This window comes from Cuculus canorus, chromosome 1, assembly GCF_017976375.1.
Source record: "Cuculus canorus isolate bCucCan1 chromosome 1, bCucCan1.pri, whole genome shotgun sequence".
Taxonomy (NCBI): Eukaryota; Metazoa; Chordata; class Aves; order Cuculiformes; family Cuculidae; genus Cuculus; species Cuculus canorus.
In genome coordinates, this window is record NC_071401.1 from 44,174,395 (window position 1) to 44,194,401 (window position 20,007).

At 36.1% G+C, this 20,007-nt stretch overlaps 1 protein-coding gene across 7 annotated transcripts in view; it reads right to left on the reverse strand.

The window, feature by feature from the left end:
• The window catches only part of MYCBP2 (MYC binding protein 2), a 181,815-nt gene that overhangs the window by 116,784 nt on the left and 45,024 nt on the right, over positions 1-20,007 (reverse strand). For all 7 annotated transcript variants that reach the window (XM_054056536.1, XM_054056539.1, XM_054056540.1 and 4 more), the window contains exons 9-17: positions 17,356-17,429; positions 16,464-16,602; positions 15,450-15,526; positions 14,332-14,536; positions 12,138-12,302; positions 11,081-11,239; positions 10,108-10,312; positions 9,279-9,424; positions 7,108-7,209 (exon numbers count right to left, since the gene is read on the reverse strand). In XM_054056536.1, the coding sequence (XP_053912511.1) occupies positions 7,108-7,209; positions 9,279-9,424; positions 10,108-10,312; positions 11,081-11,239; positions 12,138-12,302; positions 14,332-14,536; positions 15,450-15,526; positions 16,464-16,602; positions 17,356-17,429 (1,272 nt within the window). The remainder of the gene's footprint in view (positions 1-7,107; positions 7,210-9,278; positions 9,425-10,107; positions 10,313-11,080; positions 11,240-12,137; positions 12,303-14,331; positions 14,537-15,449; positions 15,527-16,463; positions 16,603-17,355; positions 17,430-20,007) is intronic.

Genomic DNA, 20,007 nt, shown 5'->3' on the forward strand with positions numbered 1-20,007 from the left:
ACATGCATAGGAAAGCTCACAAAATAAATACAATGTGTTAAACAAAATTCAAATTAAAAGCAAATAAAATAAAAAAAGAATAATAATATAATAATATCATTTTTCTAAATTCGAATGGACCTAAATAAGTGAAAGTTGCCATTTCTTGATAATAAGACCACAATATTATGCAAAGAAACCATAAATATCCCATAGTGGCAGTTTTACCTGAACACGTAAGCATGCGCTCCAAGCAATAGAAATACAACTGACTCACACTGGATATCAAATTTGATAGCAAATATCCCTTACTGTCTTTAACAGTTAAAAAGATTAATTACCAAGCCTTACATCCTACAACATCACATTCAAAATACTAATGTGGAACAATGTGATCATTATCAAAGCTAAATTAAAAAACATACCCATACAACTGTTTGTAGTTACCATATTTAAAATGCAAGCTTATGGCTTACAGAGAAAAACACTATACAAAACCCACCTGTTCGATGAAGAAAATTATTCAAGCTATATGAATTTTTCCTTACCTATTTGCTAATTTTGCAATCTGATTTATTTTAAAAATATTTCCCTTCTATGTAATGGTCTTCAAGAGCACATTTGTATTTGAAAAAAGCAATGATGTATGTATTTCAAATTTTCTCCAGACTGCTTTCTAAAACCTAGACCCAAGCAGTGCTGTATTAAGTTTAGCTGAGGCTGATTATATGGACCAGCACTTTGCTCCTTAAAACTGTATTTTTTCCTCTCTTTTAAACGTTAAACATGTCAACAAAAATTTCTTTGGAGGCACCTCCTTCTTCCAGAAGTCTCATATTGAATGGAAACCATCAATCAGTAGCAGCCAGTTCTGCCAAGTGTCAGGATCCAGTTCTTATGTGGACTTCCAAAAAAAACAAACAAAAACCCACACCACTCTAACTCAGGATTTGTGTCATGTTATTAACAGCTTATGTGGAACTTGGAAAACAAGTATTCCTCCTCCTTCCCCAAAATCACTGATATTCCATTTCCTTAGCTGAACTTTATTAACAACTTAACCTAGGTGAGCTTTTAATAAATACCTGTTGTCTCAAGTTGTCTGCTATCAGCTTTAAAAAGGGGGAAAAAAACCCTAATTGGAGCTGCTTAATGAGAAGTTTCTGGTGAAATTAAAAGCCCAAGAAGTAGAGAACAGGCATGGCAATATTACAGAAGTGAAACTCGGGTTAGGAAAGTTGCAAAAAGAGATGCAAGGACTGCAAAGTGCAGCATGAAGTGTGTCGATCCAAGATATTCATGGGTGTATCAAGCAGCAGATACGATCTCTAGGTAACTTAGGCAAAAAACTCTCATGTTCCAGAAAATGCCTGCACAGCAAACAGCCCAGAGAAGGACAGCCAGCCCTGATGGCAGCCTTTCATGTTTTAGCATTAACAGCAAGGACAGCAAAAGGAAAGAGACCTTCAGGAGGGCAGAAGGAAGTGAAGTACATTAGGGTGAGTAAAAGCTACAAGAGATTTGGGCGACAGAGAAGGTTTAGGAAGCATAAAAGGCTGTCAGCTCCACATGGCACTGACATACGGCTGCCATTAGTTAGCAGGCCACTCATCTGAATTACGCTTGCCTAATCAAGATGACAACTGTGACAGTATCTAACCTGCTGACCCAAGCAGAATCCATCTTCGTTTCTGGATATGCCTATATATCCTACATTCCCACCTATTTTGTAATGAACCTGAATCCAAAATAAAGTTAAATGCAATATATCTCCATTTCACAATAGTCTGTATCCAATCCACTAAGTGGGATGCGCAACTCTGTCTTGCTTTTTGGCTGTTTATGCATGCTGAATCTGTAACATGATCACAGTATGGCAGGAAATACTTATTTTATGACGTCTGCATGTTCAGTCAATATACTGGCATGATGTAAAGTACCTACTCTTCCTCCAGTGCAGGGACAGGATAAGAGGCAACAGGCTTAAGCTGAAACAGGGTATAATTAGGTTAGGTTAGATATTAAGAAGAAATTTTTTCCTGTGAGGGTGGTGAGGCAGTGGCAGAGGTTGCCCAGAGAAGTCATGGATGCCCCATCCCTGGAGGTGTTCAAGGCCAGATTGGATGAGGATTTAAGCAACCTGATCCAGTGGATGGTGTCCCTGACCACGGTGGTGGAGGGAGTGGAACTGGATGATCTTTAAGGTCCCTTCCAACCCAAACCATTCTGTGATTCTATGAACACTTCATACAGACCATATATGTTCTCTGCCTGCATCTGAAGTTGCCTGTATAAAGGGAGTACAGTTTAGGTATTACAAATTACTCTGATGGAACACTACAGCCATACATTAGGCACTTCCTTTATTTAGTTAAGACATGCCTGCAGAATATTATTTGAAAAACTGTTCTAGAGGCCTTGAGCACAGATCCACATGGGGAATAACAACGTATTCCTATTCTCACTTATTTTAGTAGCTCAAGTTAGAGGAGCTTGGTAGATGACAGTGCTGCTGTTTTAAATCAGTTGCTATACAATCCAAAATGACATTGAGCCTCTCCATTTATTTTTCACAGAATGTTTTTCCCTAACTAAGCCGTCAGGTTAAACATCTCTAGCCTAGGAAACATCAAGACTGGCTTTGTTTTCTTGGTCTGGCCAAATCAAGGCCTTTTAAAATGGACTTTAGTCTGGCAGTGAATTAAAAGCACAGAGGAAAAAAAAACCACTCATCAACAGAAATTATTTCGTTTTCTGTCAAAACAGAATGCATTTACTAAATAAGACAGTGTACTACGGGAACACTTGCATGTTAATACCATTCTACATGCACTTATGTGCTTTCACATTCTTGTCGATCTTAGCATTTACGCAGAAATATCAAAGTTTAGCATTTGATTTTAATTCATACTACACGCATTTTGATTTCTTCTAGTCCCTTTCTCTAAACAACTGCTATTTGGAAAGCTGTGATTACAGAAGTTTGAAATCAATGATCTTAAATGGGAACTTCTGCCCCAGGGCACTGAATCTAAGAAGCTACCTGAAAAAAATAGATGACCACACAATTGAAGATTGTATCATGAGGAACATACAAAAGCAGTATAAATTAAGGTCGCACAGAAGTGCCATCCAACCTGAGACTTCTATTGTAAAACCCTCTTTTTGGCTTCCTGAGTACTTGTAAGAAAAAAAAAAATTAGCGTTGAGGTTTTTTAAAACAATAAAACAACTCCCTAATACAGGAAAAAAAAAAAATAGGTCAACAGGTAGGAAATTTTAAAGAGAAAATATTTCAGAAAACAAAATTGGGGACAAATGTTAGTTTCAACCACAAAGTAGAAAACATTATGCTGAGATAACATCTCGCCTCTATAACCTTAAGGGAAACAAAACTTAATATTCCTGTGAGGCAGGGCTAATGGTTCAGGTGCATGTTCTTTAAAATAGTATTGTTCAGACTATGAGTAGCAATTTACTATTATGGCATAAATATTCATGGAGAATGTCACTGCATCATGCAGGCAACTCAGGTTAACTGCAATTTGCTTCTTTCATTCAAAAAACTGGAAATAAAACAGAGTACAAGTTTCTTCTGTGTTTTTAAAGCTCTTTTCTGCTGACTCTTAAACCGTACAAATCAGATGCAGCACAAAAATTCAGGCTTTTCACAGAGAAGAGAGAGATGCAGGCTAGCAGATACAAGCAGGCAGGGCAATTGGGGGTCTGATAGAGAATAAGATGCAAGTAAGATTTACGATAATTATAATTTTAACACTTTCTTCTGAATACTTTCTATGTATTGTTAAATAAATGTGGAAGATAAATGAATAAGGTAAATTAAAACATTAAATATAAACTAGAATGGTTCTCACTGACTGTACTGAAAATCTAAAACCACAATCTAAATAAAAATATTTCTACTTTAAAAATAATTTTATTATCAATAATAATCACCTCTTTCAGACAGAAATCATACTCCAGTACAACAACAATTTCATAGAATTATACCTACAGGTTAAGAGCTTTCTCTTGAAAGCACTCATAAACAGAAAGTCATGTATGGGTTTGATGTTGTTTCAAGTAAAAAGGGTGATTTTTTTTTCATTTTTTTTTGGTTTGTTTAAAGAAACTTAGAAACAAAACCTCCAGTTTCTGAAAGCATCAAACCAAATATTTAACTAAAACTATAGATGGAGATTACACTAATATGTTGTGAAAAATACTGCACATGAGTAGATAGTCCTGCTGTATATTTATGTCTATGTTCAACAATGAGCACAGAGCAGAGTTACTGACCAAGTGGATTTCCAGCTCATAATGGCTTGGGCAGATGTAAAATAGATTTATATGATACTCAGCTAACACAGGAAAAAACAATTACTGAATAAATTGAAACAGTTACACTCAAAAAACAAAAAAAAATGCCCAAATACCGGCACCCTTGGATAATATTGCCTCAATACACAGCAAGTTTGACTAAATTTTATGCATTTTCTGTGGATTTTTTTGTTGTTCCAAGGAGAGTAAGATGGAAAGAAAATAATTCTCCCTTCCTGTATGGGCATCAAAAGCAAAACCTTGGTTAATTACTGAGCTACAGATTAGGTGTGTAATGAGCTTCAATAGGTTTTTACATTGTAGGCTGAGAAAGAGAAGTAGCAAAATACTAGTTAACAATGGCCATTTATTATCACCACATTGAAAGATATTTCTGTATATCTAGTGTATTAGTTAAATGTAGTTTGTTTTGAAAGCTATTTCCAACATTCTTAAAGTCCTCTGAAAAAAATTAATTCCTTAAGCAATAAATTGAAATCTCAAGAACAATTAGACCACTGAAATATCTCCAGTGAGGAAACCAGCTTATTTCCAGTATTCGTGCTCTTATACCTCTGTCCTAGACTTTATTCCTATTTCAACACATTCATTGGGCAAATGCATGAGTTTTCTTTTGTTATTTTGTTGGTTTATTTGTTTTATGAATGAAATGTACCTGTATTTACTCAAAAAGCCTTCAGCATCCTCTTGTTTATAAGACATTCAAGATCTACTGAAAATATTTCTACGGAATAAAAGGCCACCAGCTGTTACTGAAGAATGACCAGTGGCATTCAGTTATTCTTAAATAAATGTGCTTGGTTTCTCATTGATCTGGCATAAAAGAACAAAAGCCACATATCTACACATTCCAACCCAGAAATCATAATCCTAACAAAAAAAGACTGTGTACCTGAAGGAAAGACATTAATATAGCTAATATGGCCTTTAACTGACTAAGCAAACTTCTTCAGATAAGTGAAAGGTTGAGACCTTTCTTTGAATCTCTAAATGGCTATTTATTAGTCAAGGATTTGTTCAGTTACATTTGCACAAATACTACAAATTTTAGGGAAGACTAAGCAGTCTGCCTATTATTTTTAAGATTAACAAAGTTTTTTCAACTGCAAAACTTTTTTTTTCTAGTCAATTATTCAAATGTCCTTGGTCTCTCTCATGAAAAGAGAACCATAAGAGTTCTCTAGAATGGTGCTTTTCTTTCTACCAGCTCATGGAATTTCAATGTTCTTTTGAGACAGAATACAATATGGATGTGTGCAACAAGCTGGCCACCCTCTTTTTAGCTACAGTCCCTACACGTCTATCAAATCAACAATAACAACATATTGCTAATATATATCATTTGAGATTCTACTAGATCAAAAGATTTTTTTTTTTTTTTTTTTTTTTAAAGAGAGAGATGGCATACAGCAGGGATGAGATGCTCTGGTTCTACTTCCAACCACAGAAAAGGAAGCAAACTGAAATGTTTCTCTGCTGCTCTTCTTTTTTCTTCTCCAATTGAAATTCACCTCTCAGCTTTGGCATCATTACCTTTTGGGGATGAACAGCAGTGGCTTTCAATAATTTCTGGACATTCAATGAGGATTTATGAAAAACAAATTGTTAGCTGTACCTAATATCTGCCAGCAGTTTGCAATGCAGCTCCAACATGACCTAGATATAGGAAGAAAAAAGGCTTCCCTTCTCTACCTCACAGCTAAAATTAACCACAAAGATTCAAAAAACAACATTCCATCCTATTCCACATGCACAGGGAACTGTTAGCTTTCTCTTCCTTTTTGCTCTATTTGTGGCAATGTCAGTAATTTCCTACATGCAAGTGAAATAAAGCCACAAGTGGCCCCACAAGGTTCCCTGGCAGGAATCTAGGAACTAAGTTTGGTCACAATGCACATTTTGTATCTGAGCAAACCCAATATCTAATACCTATAACAAGTATCAAAATAGTATTTACTAACACCGTAGAAGCTTGAAGAGCATAGAATTCCCAAAAAATTGTTCCTCTTCTCAACACACAATGTTAACAGTCACATCACCCTGCCTTACTAAAATATATATGACTCATATCAGTCTAAATCTCTCAACTTTCATTATCTTCCAGATTAGGACACTGGAGTACTTCAAAACAAGAGGAATACTGAAAATCTGTTAAAGTACATATTATTTGTGTGGAAAATCAACAATAACTCCTAAGGCAGATAATACACAAGGAAAGAAAATTAGAAAATTATGCAGTGTTTTGTTTTGTTTTAAATTCAGTGTATCAATTTTTTCATGCTATTTAAACAATGAAAAGTTCATTTATAAAAGAAGAAAATCTGCTTACTATTATAAAACAGAAATTCAAAAATTTATACTAATAATTAAGCAATTCATAGTACAGGTAGCCAGCATTGGACAGGCTTGCAGTCATTTCAACTCTTCATATAAAGCAGCATATAAGCTCTTCATATAAGAAAAAGTTTTAGCACATATATTTAAAAAAAAACTATTAGTCAAGTAGGAAACAGCAAAAAATGAAAATTGACTATATGAGTCATAAAATGCCACTCTTCACCATTAAAACTAATTCCTATGAGTAGGCTTTGTTAAACATACAGATTTTTCACGATTTTTCCAAAAGCATACTAAATAAGATAAACCAGCTACTTAGGTTCCAATTTTAGTTTAGTCACTGTATTGGCTCACTGGAGAAAAAAACAATTGATTTCCATTCTTCAAAAACAGACCAAGAAGTCTCCTGAAAACCACCTCAAGCCTCTCATCAATAGGGTAGTCATTTACCTCTTCCTTCTTCCAATCTGTGCCTCCTATTAACACGTTGTCGCTTTTCTTCTTGCCGTAACTGAAGGTGCTCTTCAATATTAACTCCAGGAACAGGGACAGCTAAAAAGGTTAAGGAAACAAAATTTGTAAAATTATCTTTGAAAGTTGTTACAATGATGATAAAGCCCAGAAGTTAAGTAAACGAAAACTAAGGTCTACTTAATACCTGCTCTTTTCATGGCTCTGACACAATGGTTAGAAATAAAGAAAGGAGTTGAGCAAATCTGCAGAAGAATTTTAGACCTTATCTCTGAATTCCCTATTTTCAGGACTCTGACAATTCCAACACAATGGAATAGTATTTAGGACTTCCTTTCTATTAGGCATAAACAAATTTATATTTAGTTATGTGCTGTCATGGTTATTTCATTTTTTCCATAAAGTTTTTGAAAGGATTATTAATAAAACAAGCTTAATATTTCTTGTATTTTAAAAATGTTTTAAATCAATTAGGCATATTTTATTTTAGGAATGCTTTACCACTGTATGCTCTGTGCCTACAAAGAGGCATGCAATCACTTTAATGCACAGACATGCGAATGTAAATCTGACTTCTTTACCAAACTAGTTATTTTAATATGAATTCGAAACAAACTGATAAACTATTCTTTAAGCAGAAAACATGACTTGAACAAATGCAACGGTAAAACTTACCAAATTGCAACTAAAAAAAGAAAATACACCTTGCCTCCAATATCGCACAAAACCTCCACTTGAAAATACCTTTTCTCCAGACAAATGAGGTCAATCATATCAATGCCCTCACCTGGAACTATGCCAAGCCCAACACAAAATCAAGAGCTGATGTCTATGCTGCTAGGAATAGGAGTTAGCAAAGCAGAGATTAGCACAAAAACCCGAACTCCTCCCTGATCAGGCAAGAGATTAGAGCTGGGAAGCAGAGTTGCTATTGCCCCATTCACCATCGGCATCCATCTGTTTCTGGGATAACCACATACAAGCAAGTTATACCTAGAACCATCTGTATGGAACTATCAGTGAGGTTATTTGGGGCTTTAGTGTTAACTTCACAATAGACCAACCTCCAGTTTCTAATAAACTTTTGCTTGGGTAAAAAAAATAAATCTCACATGTAGAGTATAGCATATAATTTTCCATTATTACTCCTTCTGCAGGTAGACTGGCGAGGTGTATAAATATTTTAAATCATGCATCTGATTATTTTATGGTCGGTTTCTATTCCAGATCCTATATGCGTACATCAATGCAGGATTACACACATTATGTAGACCTAAACTTAAAAAAAAAAAAAAACAAAAAAAAATCTCCAAAAACCTGTAAGTGCCCAGGTGCAAATACAGAGAGTAAAATACTAAAACATTGTGATGAAAGATCTTACAGGGTAAAATCCCAAACTGCATTTTTCCAATAATCACACCAGTTGGTATTTTCCTAAGATGAATATTTTGGAGGGGGTGTGTGTGTGTGTGAGTTGGGAGGTGTTTTGGGTTTCTTTTTTTCAAAGTGATTTCCACATTCCTGGCAGCTCTTTCTCCCTGAAAACTTCTACGAGAAAAAAAGAAAAAAGTTTTCAAGAAACAATATGCCCCATCTCTTATGGGTCTGCAAAAAAAAAAAAAAAAAAAAAGATAAAAATATTATAAAAAATATTCAGGCTATCAAAAAATAGACAACAACAACTTTCTAGTATCAGCATTAATACTGTAACTCCATAGAGGTCACAAAGGCATACTTGTCTATAATAAGTAAAAGTTTAAAACATTTCACTTACCAGAGTGATCTCACTTTGTTATGTGACCAATAAATAAATCTGAAGAGGAACTCTTTATCCACTTTAACAATACTATACTAAAACTGTCTTCTAAGTCTAAAAGTTCAGTAGTTTGATTGTTAAGAAATAACTGCATTACTTTAGATGCAAAGCTTGACCATACAGAAGAAATAAAGTACTAATTGAAATGTTAGCTGAAAAGAATAAACCTATTTCTAAACTAACCTGTTCCTCCATTTCAAGTTTCAGAAGTCAGCAGTGGGATTGAGTTTATTAGAGTGTAGAGAGATGTACTGAGGAACAATAACAACAAAAAAAACAACAGTGCAGTAAGAAAATTAATTAAAAACCATTTTGGTAATTTCATATCACTTACCCAGCAACAGATCTAATGGTATCATCTCTTTTACAGCATCCAGGATTCCTCTTTGCCTGGCTTCCTGGCCATCCAGTTCTCTAGCACATGCCTTGCAGCAGCCACATACAGCACAGCCCGACTCTCCTGAGCCGCAGCCACAGATTCTGCAGCAAACAGAGTCGCTTTATCATTATCTGTTATTTTTGTGCATTACTGATGCCTTGGTAATTAAAATATACATCACTAGTTAATTTATCCTGGACATGTGAAAAATGGAAATTATGGCTAGTTTAATCTTAGCTGCTGTTGCATGGTGCCAGGAAGCCCATGCTGACCATATATATCTGAACTGACTTCTCAACATTAACTTTTCTGCATTTAATTAAACATACACCAGATGAAAACGTAAACAAGGAAACCGTGAGCACATGCCATGCTGGCAAAATAGTAACAGCAATATGCAAAGCCATGGTCCTTTATGCAGCTCAAGCCTGAAGTAACAGATAAAAGCAACTGGAACAGCAAGATAAAAAGCTTCCATCACAGGATGAAGAAAGGTTATCCCAAAGCCAGCAGCTCTGTCAAGAGACAGATTACATTAGTGTGCATATTCAGCAGCTTTTAGTAAAGAACTATTAAAAAATGCATTAAAAACTAATTCACCTGCAACCACCATAAGCTATTTACAAAAATTTTAACCTACTTCTGATTTTAAAAGCACAGATACTTTTTAGATATAATGTTTCCGTAGACTGAAATTTAAGAACACATCAACTCAGTCTACATTCAACACATCCTTTAGCCATTTGCCACATAATAGAAAGTGTATTTCCATAGGTTTGCTTACCCTCCGGGTACTCTGTCAGGACGCCCACTGCTAACACAGCTCGCTCCATAGCCAGTGCAATCCCCACACACAGTGCAAACCATACACTGCTCCAGCTTCCATTTATGCATTCCTGGAGGACACATCATGGACTTCTCATCTTTGTCATCCAGTTCCTCTTCTAGGTCTTCATCCATTGCTGTTGCCATGTTCTCAACTCCAAAACCTAATTAAGATACAGAAACAAGAAATAGCTGTTTTCTGAGGCCAACAGTGGCTACTGAATAACCTCTGAAGAACAGTCACATATGCTATTATAAAAGGAATGATAGGCACACCTGATGTGCTGGTCGAGCATGCCTAATGACATTTTTTAAATCTCTGAGTGTGGACTGGTGTATATATTTAGGTTTCACAACTAAAAGGGAAATGAAACGTCTATATTCAGTACACTAGTAAGAGGTTATTTATTTTTACATATAAAATATTCCAACCCAGCAAAGGTGAACAGGAGTGATTTTTCATACCTATATTTAGGAGTAATGGAAACATTCAGTTGTGTGGATAAAGATGTAGACTTGCACATCTTGCATGTTAATGGTTTTACGTCCTGTTTGGGCACATGACAGCCTCAAGACTGAATGCAAACCATCACCGGTAGAAAACTGTTTCTTATTAGGGCAACAGCACATAAGGAAGGCAAGGAATGAGCAAGTTTGGGTTTATTCATTTGTTATAGAAAAGCTTGATCAGTGAAAACAGTAAAGTAATTGACTTTTTTTTCCATATATAACTAAATTTGTTAGTATGTGCAGAACATCAAACACGCGACAGCTGAAGTGAAAATGTTCATACCCATTTTCTTTTAAAGCACATTACATGTATTTAACCTTCAAATTGGAATTGTATTTTATAATAATGCTACTATTATCTATGTTTTCACTTGTGATATTTTCCTGCACATAAAACAGGAGGAAAAATCTAGATCCCTCACCTTTTCCTCCCTGGCTCATGGAGCCTGTTTCTCGTCCACATTGACCCTTATTATTTACACCGAATGTCCAGACTTCTCCGTTCTTCATCAACACGCAGGTGTGAGCTTTGCCCATGGCTACTTGAGTCACAAAATGGCCTTTCAGATCTGTTACTAAACCTATAAGTCATAAAAAAATTGACTGGTGAATTGCACCTTCTACCCAAGAAGGGAACTTCAGCAATATAACAAAATTGCTAGTAGGTACTGACAATTTTTAAATTAACATCAAGAGAGAAAAAACACAGATATTAAAAGACGTTGTACAATCAGATGTGAAAGAAGAATTCAGCATAGGCCATTTGTCCCACAAGGAAGGGAAAACCAAAACCAAACCAAACCCTTATTGAAATCACTTGTTCTGAAAAACAGTTCTAAAGGTGTCAATGCCATTGGAGTTTATATTTTATTTAAACTGAGATGTACTGGATCACCTGCAAATTCAAAGCAGGTTGACTTCTGAACACAGAAACTTATAAGGCCTGCTTTCCTGCGGCCTCTGTTCATAACAAAACATGTCTCATTTACTACAGAATGGCTTGGGTTGGAAGAGACCTTAAAGAACATTCAGTTCCCCCTCCCTCTGACATTGGCAGGGACACCTTCCATTGCATCAGGCTCCTTAAAATCCCATCCAACTTGGTCTTGAAAACTTCCAGGATGGGGCATCCATGACTCCTCTGGGCAACCTGTTCTAGGCCCTCACTGTCCTCACAGTAAATTTGCATGCCTTTTCCCAGTTTTCTAGTGTCAGATTAGTACAACAAATGACTTTTTTTCCCCCCCCTTAGCAGAAGCATTCATTCATGAATTTGTCACCAGTGCTGCTATGTATGCTTACAGAACTTAAGGAAACTGTTTTCTCTTTTTATCCTTCTGTCATGCTTGGCTAAATCAGCAGAAATTCAGAAATCTATCAGGAGTGTAAGAAACAGAAACATGGTTTCCACAGGCTAATCTCAGGATAATTTCAATTACTGTAGTTCAGAAATCACTTAGAAGATAAAAATTAACTTACTTGTACTGTCAGAGTAAATGGCATCTTTTCCAAACATATAGAGTTCTCCATCTTTTGAAATAACAGAACTGCTTCCATTATTGCATGCTGTAGATATGACAATCTTTCCTTCCATCTTAATAATTTTTTTAGGTTTATATGGTTTTGACTGCCGCCTGCTTTTAGCTTTAAATAAAGAAATTGCAAGTCATTCTACAAAAAAAACTTCAAAGACACGATAACACGTTTTATAATTATAGGTTAGTTTTCAGACTGAAAAATTTCAATGGCAAGCAAAGCCATGATTAGGTAGGTAAGTTTAAGTAATGATTCCTTATGTTATTTTATGTACTGAACTAACTCATAAAGCAGTGCATAGTAAAAAAAAAAATCATCACTGCCATCTGAGAAGAAAATATGACAATATACACGCAATAAGTTCACAGATAAATGTTACACAAGTTTGCAGTTTTTTTTAAAGAAAACTATTAAATTCTCTATTTATTAATGTTTAGAAAACCTTCAAGTCACAACAGAGAAAAAAGGGAGAGTGAAAAAAAGGGAAGACAAACTGCTAAACACCCCCACCCCAAAATCATTGTTTGCAATCTGACATCAAAAAGAACAGTGAAGTAACAACCAACAACTACTATTATGGCCTATGAATTTTCACCCAAATGAGGGAACTGACAGCTACTTCCACTGTGAGAAACGGTGTCAAAGGCTTTACTGAAGTCCAGCTACACTACATCCACAGCCTTTTTCTCATCCATTAAGCTGGTCACCTTGTCATAGGAGATCAGGGTAGTTTGGCAGGACCTGCCTTTTATAAACTCATGTTGACTGGGCCTGATCAACTGGTTGTCCTGCATGTGCTGTGTGATAGCACTCAGATGACCTGCTCCATGACCACCCCCAGATCCTCCCCTCCAACTCTTCTTGTAAATGGGTGTAATGTTTGCCAACCTCAAGTCAAGCAAATCTCCCCCAGTCAGCCAGGACTGCTGGTGGAGGATGGAAGTGGGTTTGGTGAGCACCTTTGCCAGCTCGCTCAATACTCTCGGGTGGATCCCATCCAGCCCTATAGACTTGTAAAAGCCCAATTGGCCAAAGCAGGTCTCTAACCATGCCCTCTTGGATCACTGGAGTTTTGCTTGCCCTCCCTGTCTTTTAGCTCTGGAGGCTGAGTACTCAGAGAACATCTAACCTTGCTATTAAAATGACTGAGGCAAAGAAGGCACTAAGTACCTCAGCCTTATCCTCATCCTTTGTCATTAATGTTTCCCCTGCATCCAGTAAAGTATGATTCTATGGCTAGCTGACTAACCTCTTCTGCCAACCTACTTTGTGAAAAATATATCAATTTTAATGGTAATAGCAAACTATCCTACTAAGCCAGAACACCATTGAGAAATTAATTTGAAATGGATTCAGGCTTTAATACTGTAATACAATGCTATCTATGAAACATACATTACATTATCCTATGAAAATATACACATCACAAGGCTGACTACACAAAAATATCAGAGCTAGGTATGTATCACACATTCTTTATCTTTTGTTTTTTTAATCAATCTGACACAATGTAATACAACAATGTTTCCCATGGAAAAGTGTTTAATTTAATATCACAGCAGACCACAGCTTTAGGGCACCTAAAGCCATCTTCCATTGCCTTATAAAGTGTATTTCAACCTAAACACACAACTTTTAAGATCAAAATTAGGAAATTTGTTAATTTTCTATTCAAGAGACATTTGTTAGTCTGAAGATCAAATTCATCTGTCTTCTCTTATGTCTGGAAAGTTCTGCTTCATCAAGCACAGAAGACTGTGCTCATACAATTTCCAATCAATGTGCCAGGCATTAGCTGGCACAACATCCATTTCCAATGTTCTCTAAAATAAGTGACAAGGCAAAAGTTTGGCTCTTCAGATGAAGTCCCAGGCAGACAGCATGGCCTCCTGACCAAACTTATGACTGCCTTTCCTCAGGACAACTGTAAAGCAGCGCTGCCACCACACAATCCAAACTGATCACCATCTCCAGCTGCAAAAGGCAGTGGCACTGGTTGTCAGGACCCGTGTCTGACAAAATTCAAACCCAATGGCATGCTTACATGTTCTTCAAAAATATTAAAATGCTTCCTTTCAAATTAAAAGTTGGTTAATAGGATTTTATCAACTATTGATCAAGCAGGCATAATACATACTTGATTCGCCATCCTCTCCTTTACTAGCAGAGCCTGTGAAGAATATGCTTCCATCCTCAGCAACAAGTAATGCGTGTGAGCCATCATGTCCAACAGAGAACTGAATAATCTTTGGAGATTTTGTGACTGGGAGTTCAACCCATTTTCCTGCTGAAGGACCACCTTGTTTGATTCCCAGGCTTTGATATTTGCCAGTATAATACATCTAGAAGAAAACAGTTCACAATTTTCTGTTATGCCACAGGACTTCAAACTTGCACCATTTGCCAAGTCACATGGGTTTTAAATCCTGTAATTTCAAACCATATAGAACTTTTCCTGACATTGTTCATACCATTTCAACATATCTATCCTAAACCCATTAATTCTGACTTAAAAGGGAGAAATAGTCTACTTAGATTTTGCCTCTTTTGAAATGTGCTTCCTCCTGCACCACGGTGTTAGTTTTTGTACATAATTGCTTGTCTGGATGAGTTGAACACACAAGAGAACTATTCAGAAGAAACGACTTAGAAGAGACCAAGCATTTAGAACAACTCAGAGAAATGTCTGGTCTGTGAAAAACCAGATGGTATTATAACAAGAAAAATACTTTAAAATACCAAATTACTACAAATTTTATTATGCTTCAACACAATTTGAAAACTTATTTTCAGTAAATGCACAGTGGCCACTGAGCACATAAACAGTAACACCAAATAAAATATTTCATATGAAGAAACACAAAACAAACTGCTCTTGACTAAGAAGTTTCCTCTAGATCTGCTTCTCAGTGTTGTAATAAAACAGGTGTTTTAACTTACGTAGGTCCCTAAAGTCGTATTTCATTGTCTTATAAAGTATATATACAAATTTCAAGGTCAAAACTAGAAAATTTGTTAATTTCATATTGAAGAGGCATTTGTTCGTCTGCAGACCAAACTAATCTGTCTCCTCTAATGTCTGCAGAGTCCTACTTGATCAAATTCTGCTTCATACTACTACATTTTACTAGGAAAAATAGTTAAGCTTATTTATGAACAAAGGCAAAAAGGAACTGTGGAAAATAATAATTAAATTATAAACCATGTAGAAATGTATTGAAGCAATCTGCCATTCATCAGAGAACATTTTCATACCTTTCCACTAGCAGTTTTCATTAGTGCGAACTCTCTTCCAGCTCCAAGGACAGCTGATTCCTCATCAAACCCTGTACCTACACAGGGAAGATTGCATTAACCCAACAGTTTAACCGGATGGTTTCATAGACCAGTTCACAGACCTAACTCTGCCAGGGAGGGTTTGTCACAACAAAGGTTTTAAGAAAGTTACAAGTGAAACAAAGTTGTGCTGACACAACAAGGCTTGCTGGGCTAGACCAGGCAGAGCTGTTCAAAGAGGAAACAAGCACCATCATGAGAACAACCGCACTTGGTCAGAAAAAAGACCCCCGTAGTGAAACATGCTTTTGTTCTGACAGGACCAAAACCAAACGCCTAATGCAACAACAAAAGCCAAAGCAAAAGCCAAGTGACATTTCTCCAAAATACCTTCCTAGACAGCAACAATCTCAAATTCTGATGCAAAGTTGTTTTCCATGGATTTAGTATCTTTCAAATGCATTTTTTTTCTACTAATCCAGTCAAGAATCCTATTAACTTCTGTTAACTTTGACCCACGGCTAAGAGTTCTATAGTTTAACTATGTGTTATACAAAAACTATCATGAAGTCCAAGCTTCAATCAATTATATACTTATCATACAACTAGAGGAAAATACTGGAAAACCATGGGCAGCGCTACAGACAGAAACGTTGTTCCAAATGTGTGTATAGATCACTAGGAGTGAAATAACACTTAACCAGCCGCAAAACACTTAGATTCCTCCACTTATTTATAAGGGAGCTATAACTCTTTGCACATAATAAGGGCAAACAAAGGGAAGGGCACTGTTTCAGTTTTATTATTTGATGCCCCATTCCTGAAGGTGTTCAAGGCCAGGCTGGATGAGGCTTTGAGCAACCTGATTCAGTGGAAGGTGTACCTGCCCAGGAGACAGGGATTCAATGATGTTTAAAGTCGCTTCCAACCCAAACCCTTCTATGATTCTATAAAATACCAGCTTGTTATTAACCTTCAAAGACAAGGACTTACTGATAATGTGCAAGTCTTTCTCCAGATCAAACAATGAGATGCCACAGGCGTGCAAGCATTTTCTTGCAAGCTTAAGCTGCAGTTCTTGTTGCAGTACCGGCTCAGTACTCGTTGCAAATATTCGTACTACAAAGCCATCCTGAAAAAAATAAAATAATCTATGTTATGCTGTCTAACAAATGCAATCATTTTTTTTCATGGCCTAAGTACATCGATATAATACTATTTCAGAGTTATTAGAGGACATATCAATAAAATAACAGTTATTACAGAAGAGAAAAGAAGAAAATGCTCAATGGGGTGAGCTGAAAGGCATCTGACAGATCTTAAACATATATTGAATTCTACGTAAACACTAAGAACACCATAAAAATAGTGAATTGCTATAGAAGTATGTAACTCTGAATCTCACAATAGAAATCTTGCTTTTATAACTATTTACATGTATCTTATAAGCCCTCAACTTCTGATTCAGAACCCAAAATTCTGCAGGCAGTTTGAGAGTGACTGCTTTAAAAAGTAGCTAAACCATTTTTTTGTTTACAAGTGCAGGTGAATGCAAGCTCCAAGAAGCTTATCCCACAGACACTCTGTAGAATGGCATGTTAAAAAGCCATTATTCCATGTGTAAGATTTTTTTCCTCAGGAAGGGCAACAAAGCTTTTCTTAAAACTTAGTTGAAAAATCTACCACATATCAAAATTGTGTGGATAAACACAAAAATACTGCTCCTTTGTGCACTAACATGGCAGTTCCTTTTTATCTCTAGTTACGTGAATTTCTTCACTAGCAGCATTGTCTAAGAAAAAGGCAATGTTAAGCAGATAAGTATTGTAAAATAAAACAATTCAGTTGAGAGAAAAATCATCTATGCATCACATGTAACACTTACATCTCTAGATGCTGCTATTTGATTAATATATTCTCCATCAGTGAAGAGGATATTCTGCCCTTCAGTATGACAATCTGTGAGAGAAAGATGAAGTGAGCTGCATCAGTTTATACCAACATACACTAATCTCCATTTCAGTCTAATTCCCTCTCGCTACAATAACTGAGCGTTCTGGTTTGTCTAAAGAGAGATCACACTGTTCTGATAACACATGACTTTATGCTAGGATCTCCTCTCTCACCAAATGCATGCAACGCTTCTATGTCCATTTAAGAGTTATTAAGCATTTTCCACTGTATGAAATGTAAGGGATTACCCCAATGTTTAACCACAACAGCATGCAGAATTCATCTGTGAACGGCATTTTAAAGTATTATAACACAGCTAAATACTAATTTTCTAGAAGTGTTGGTCTTTCTCCTTCCCCAAAGATGCTTTTAATTTCTTTTTAAATAAGGGCAATTATCTTGAAACTAGTTTCCTCAGTCCAGCATAAAAAACCTGCAGAAATAAATGACAGAGCCAAACTTTCCACTATTAATCTCATTTTAATGTTGTTTATAAATGTCAAACTATTAACTCAAAATTGAGTTTTTTGGAAACTACAAAGCATATATTTGAAGGCATCACATGTTTATCGTAAACAGGCCAGGTATTTTAAAGAAAAAAAAAGGCTAGGGAAAGAATTCTGCCCATGTTAGTACAAGTGGTACAAGTTCAAAGGTATGTCCCTATATCATCTCTTCTTCCCTTTCTGCTCTGCTGATGGAGCTGCTAACAGAGATGGATATTATATGGCTGGTAAGGTGCTTGTTACATTGATTACACACAGGTAAGAGATGTCTTCTAAAAATACTACAGGACAGCTACTTTATACTCTAAACATCTGCTCATAACCCAAAAAAAGATCCACTAACAGTTACTTTAACAAATTTAACGGTAAATGAAGCACAAATAATATCCTTCCATCAAAACCAGCAAGTCTGCTACCTTTTTGCTAGCTAGTTGGGAGTGTTTTATTACAAATAATATACCTGAAAAAAACCACATTATTCACAAATCCAGGAATCTGTTCACTTTTTTCAGTTATACTGACCAGTCCAATATATTATCTTACCAGGAACAGAACAGGCATTAGGTGCCCTTCTTGTATGTTGAGGTAACAGACCTAAAGTAGACAACCTTCCCCTTTAGTACACACATGTACAAATCACAAAGAAGGCAAGCAACAAGTAGGATGGAGAATGTATAAAGTTTGAAATATCACGCTCTCAAAAATAATCCCAGATTCATTGACCAAAGTCAGTTCATGTCACTAACTCTCTGTGTTGCAAAGTGATATTAGTGATGAAACAAAAAAGTTGACAATAACTTGAAAAGAAGTTCCAAAAATAATCTACATTGAATTTCTGAAAGGTTATAGAAAGTTGTAAGTATTAAGAGCCCTTGAACGGCTGAAAATTACAAGCACAGATAAGCACATAAAGGAAACAGGATATACTGGCCACCACTGGGTCTATATTACACTGTTTGGTCTATTTCTTGAGTAATTTCAACTGGCAAATCTCCCACTAAACACTTTTTGGAGTTGTTTACATGTTTGGTAACTGTGTTCACAAAGGAAATCTGGAACAGGGATGATTGTTTTTCTTTATAGAAAAAAATATATATTCTTCAGAAGGCTTCCTAAAAATCAGCACTTGATTAGATAATATGCAGGACCAAAATTAGTTATCAAATGAGCAGAGTAGATAATGGAAGGCAAATGGAATATCTGCAAAACATAGGATAGCAGTGTCTCAGCTAGCAAGGACCTTCTATGATCAAATGTATGTACATGATGAACAAAGATAATCAAGGTTTCTGTCTGCAGATTACTGTAAAATAAAGGGCTTATGTTTTACCTAACCGACATAACCACAGACACTTGCTAATCACAGCCACCTCAGAGGCTTCAGGAGATGATTACTGTCAAGCATCACCTTCTGTATTTATATGGCGTATTGTGTGCCTGTTAACACCTAACTCTTGAGCTCTTTTAAACTATCCTCACTATTTTTCAGACTAAGTCAAATAGTCCCGACTCAGAGATATTCATGTGGAATTTCAAAGGACAATGAAACCATACACCACGTACCTTCAACTTCAGCTGAATATAGCAATGTTTCTCTAACATTACTGTTAAAGAAATAGTCAAGAGGAAAAACCAATTCTGTAAATTCAGGTTCAATCACCTAGAAAATCTCATGGAGTTTGGGAATTCTTTTATGATATGTGGACTAGGAAGATTGATCAAAAGCTCAGGGATAGGGTACGAAGCTTGGCAAAGACACTGGATGCAAGAACATGGACAGAGTCTGGTAGTTTCAGATACACTGTCCTACTTGCTAGATCATCTATCAGAGTGGAAACGTTGCCCATTAGAAACAGAAGCCTATGGTTTCAAGAAGACGGTGGAGTCTACTGTGTGAGAAAGAACATCACATTCCATAGTTCACTGAGTTTAAGGTCACATGATTGCTAGCTAGGATCAACTCCTAATCACAACTCCTAATGAACTCTTAATCTCCTGCACAAATAAATACAAATAGCTTATTTAAATGCATTATCACCAACCCAGGCATTTGAAAGAGATTAATTCCAGACAGAGCC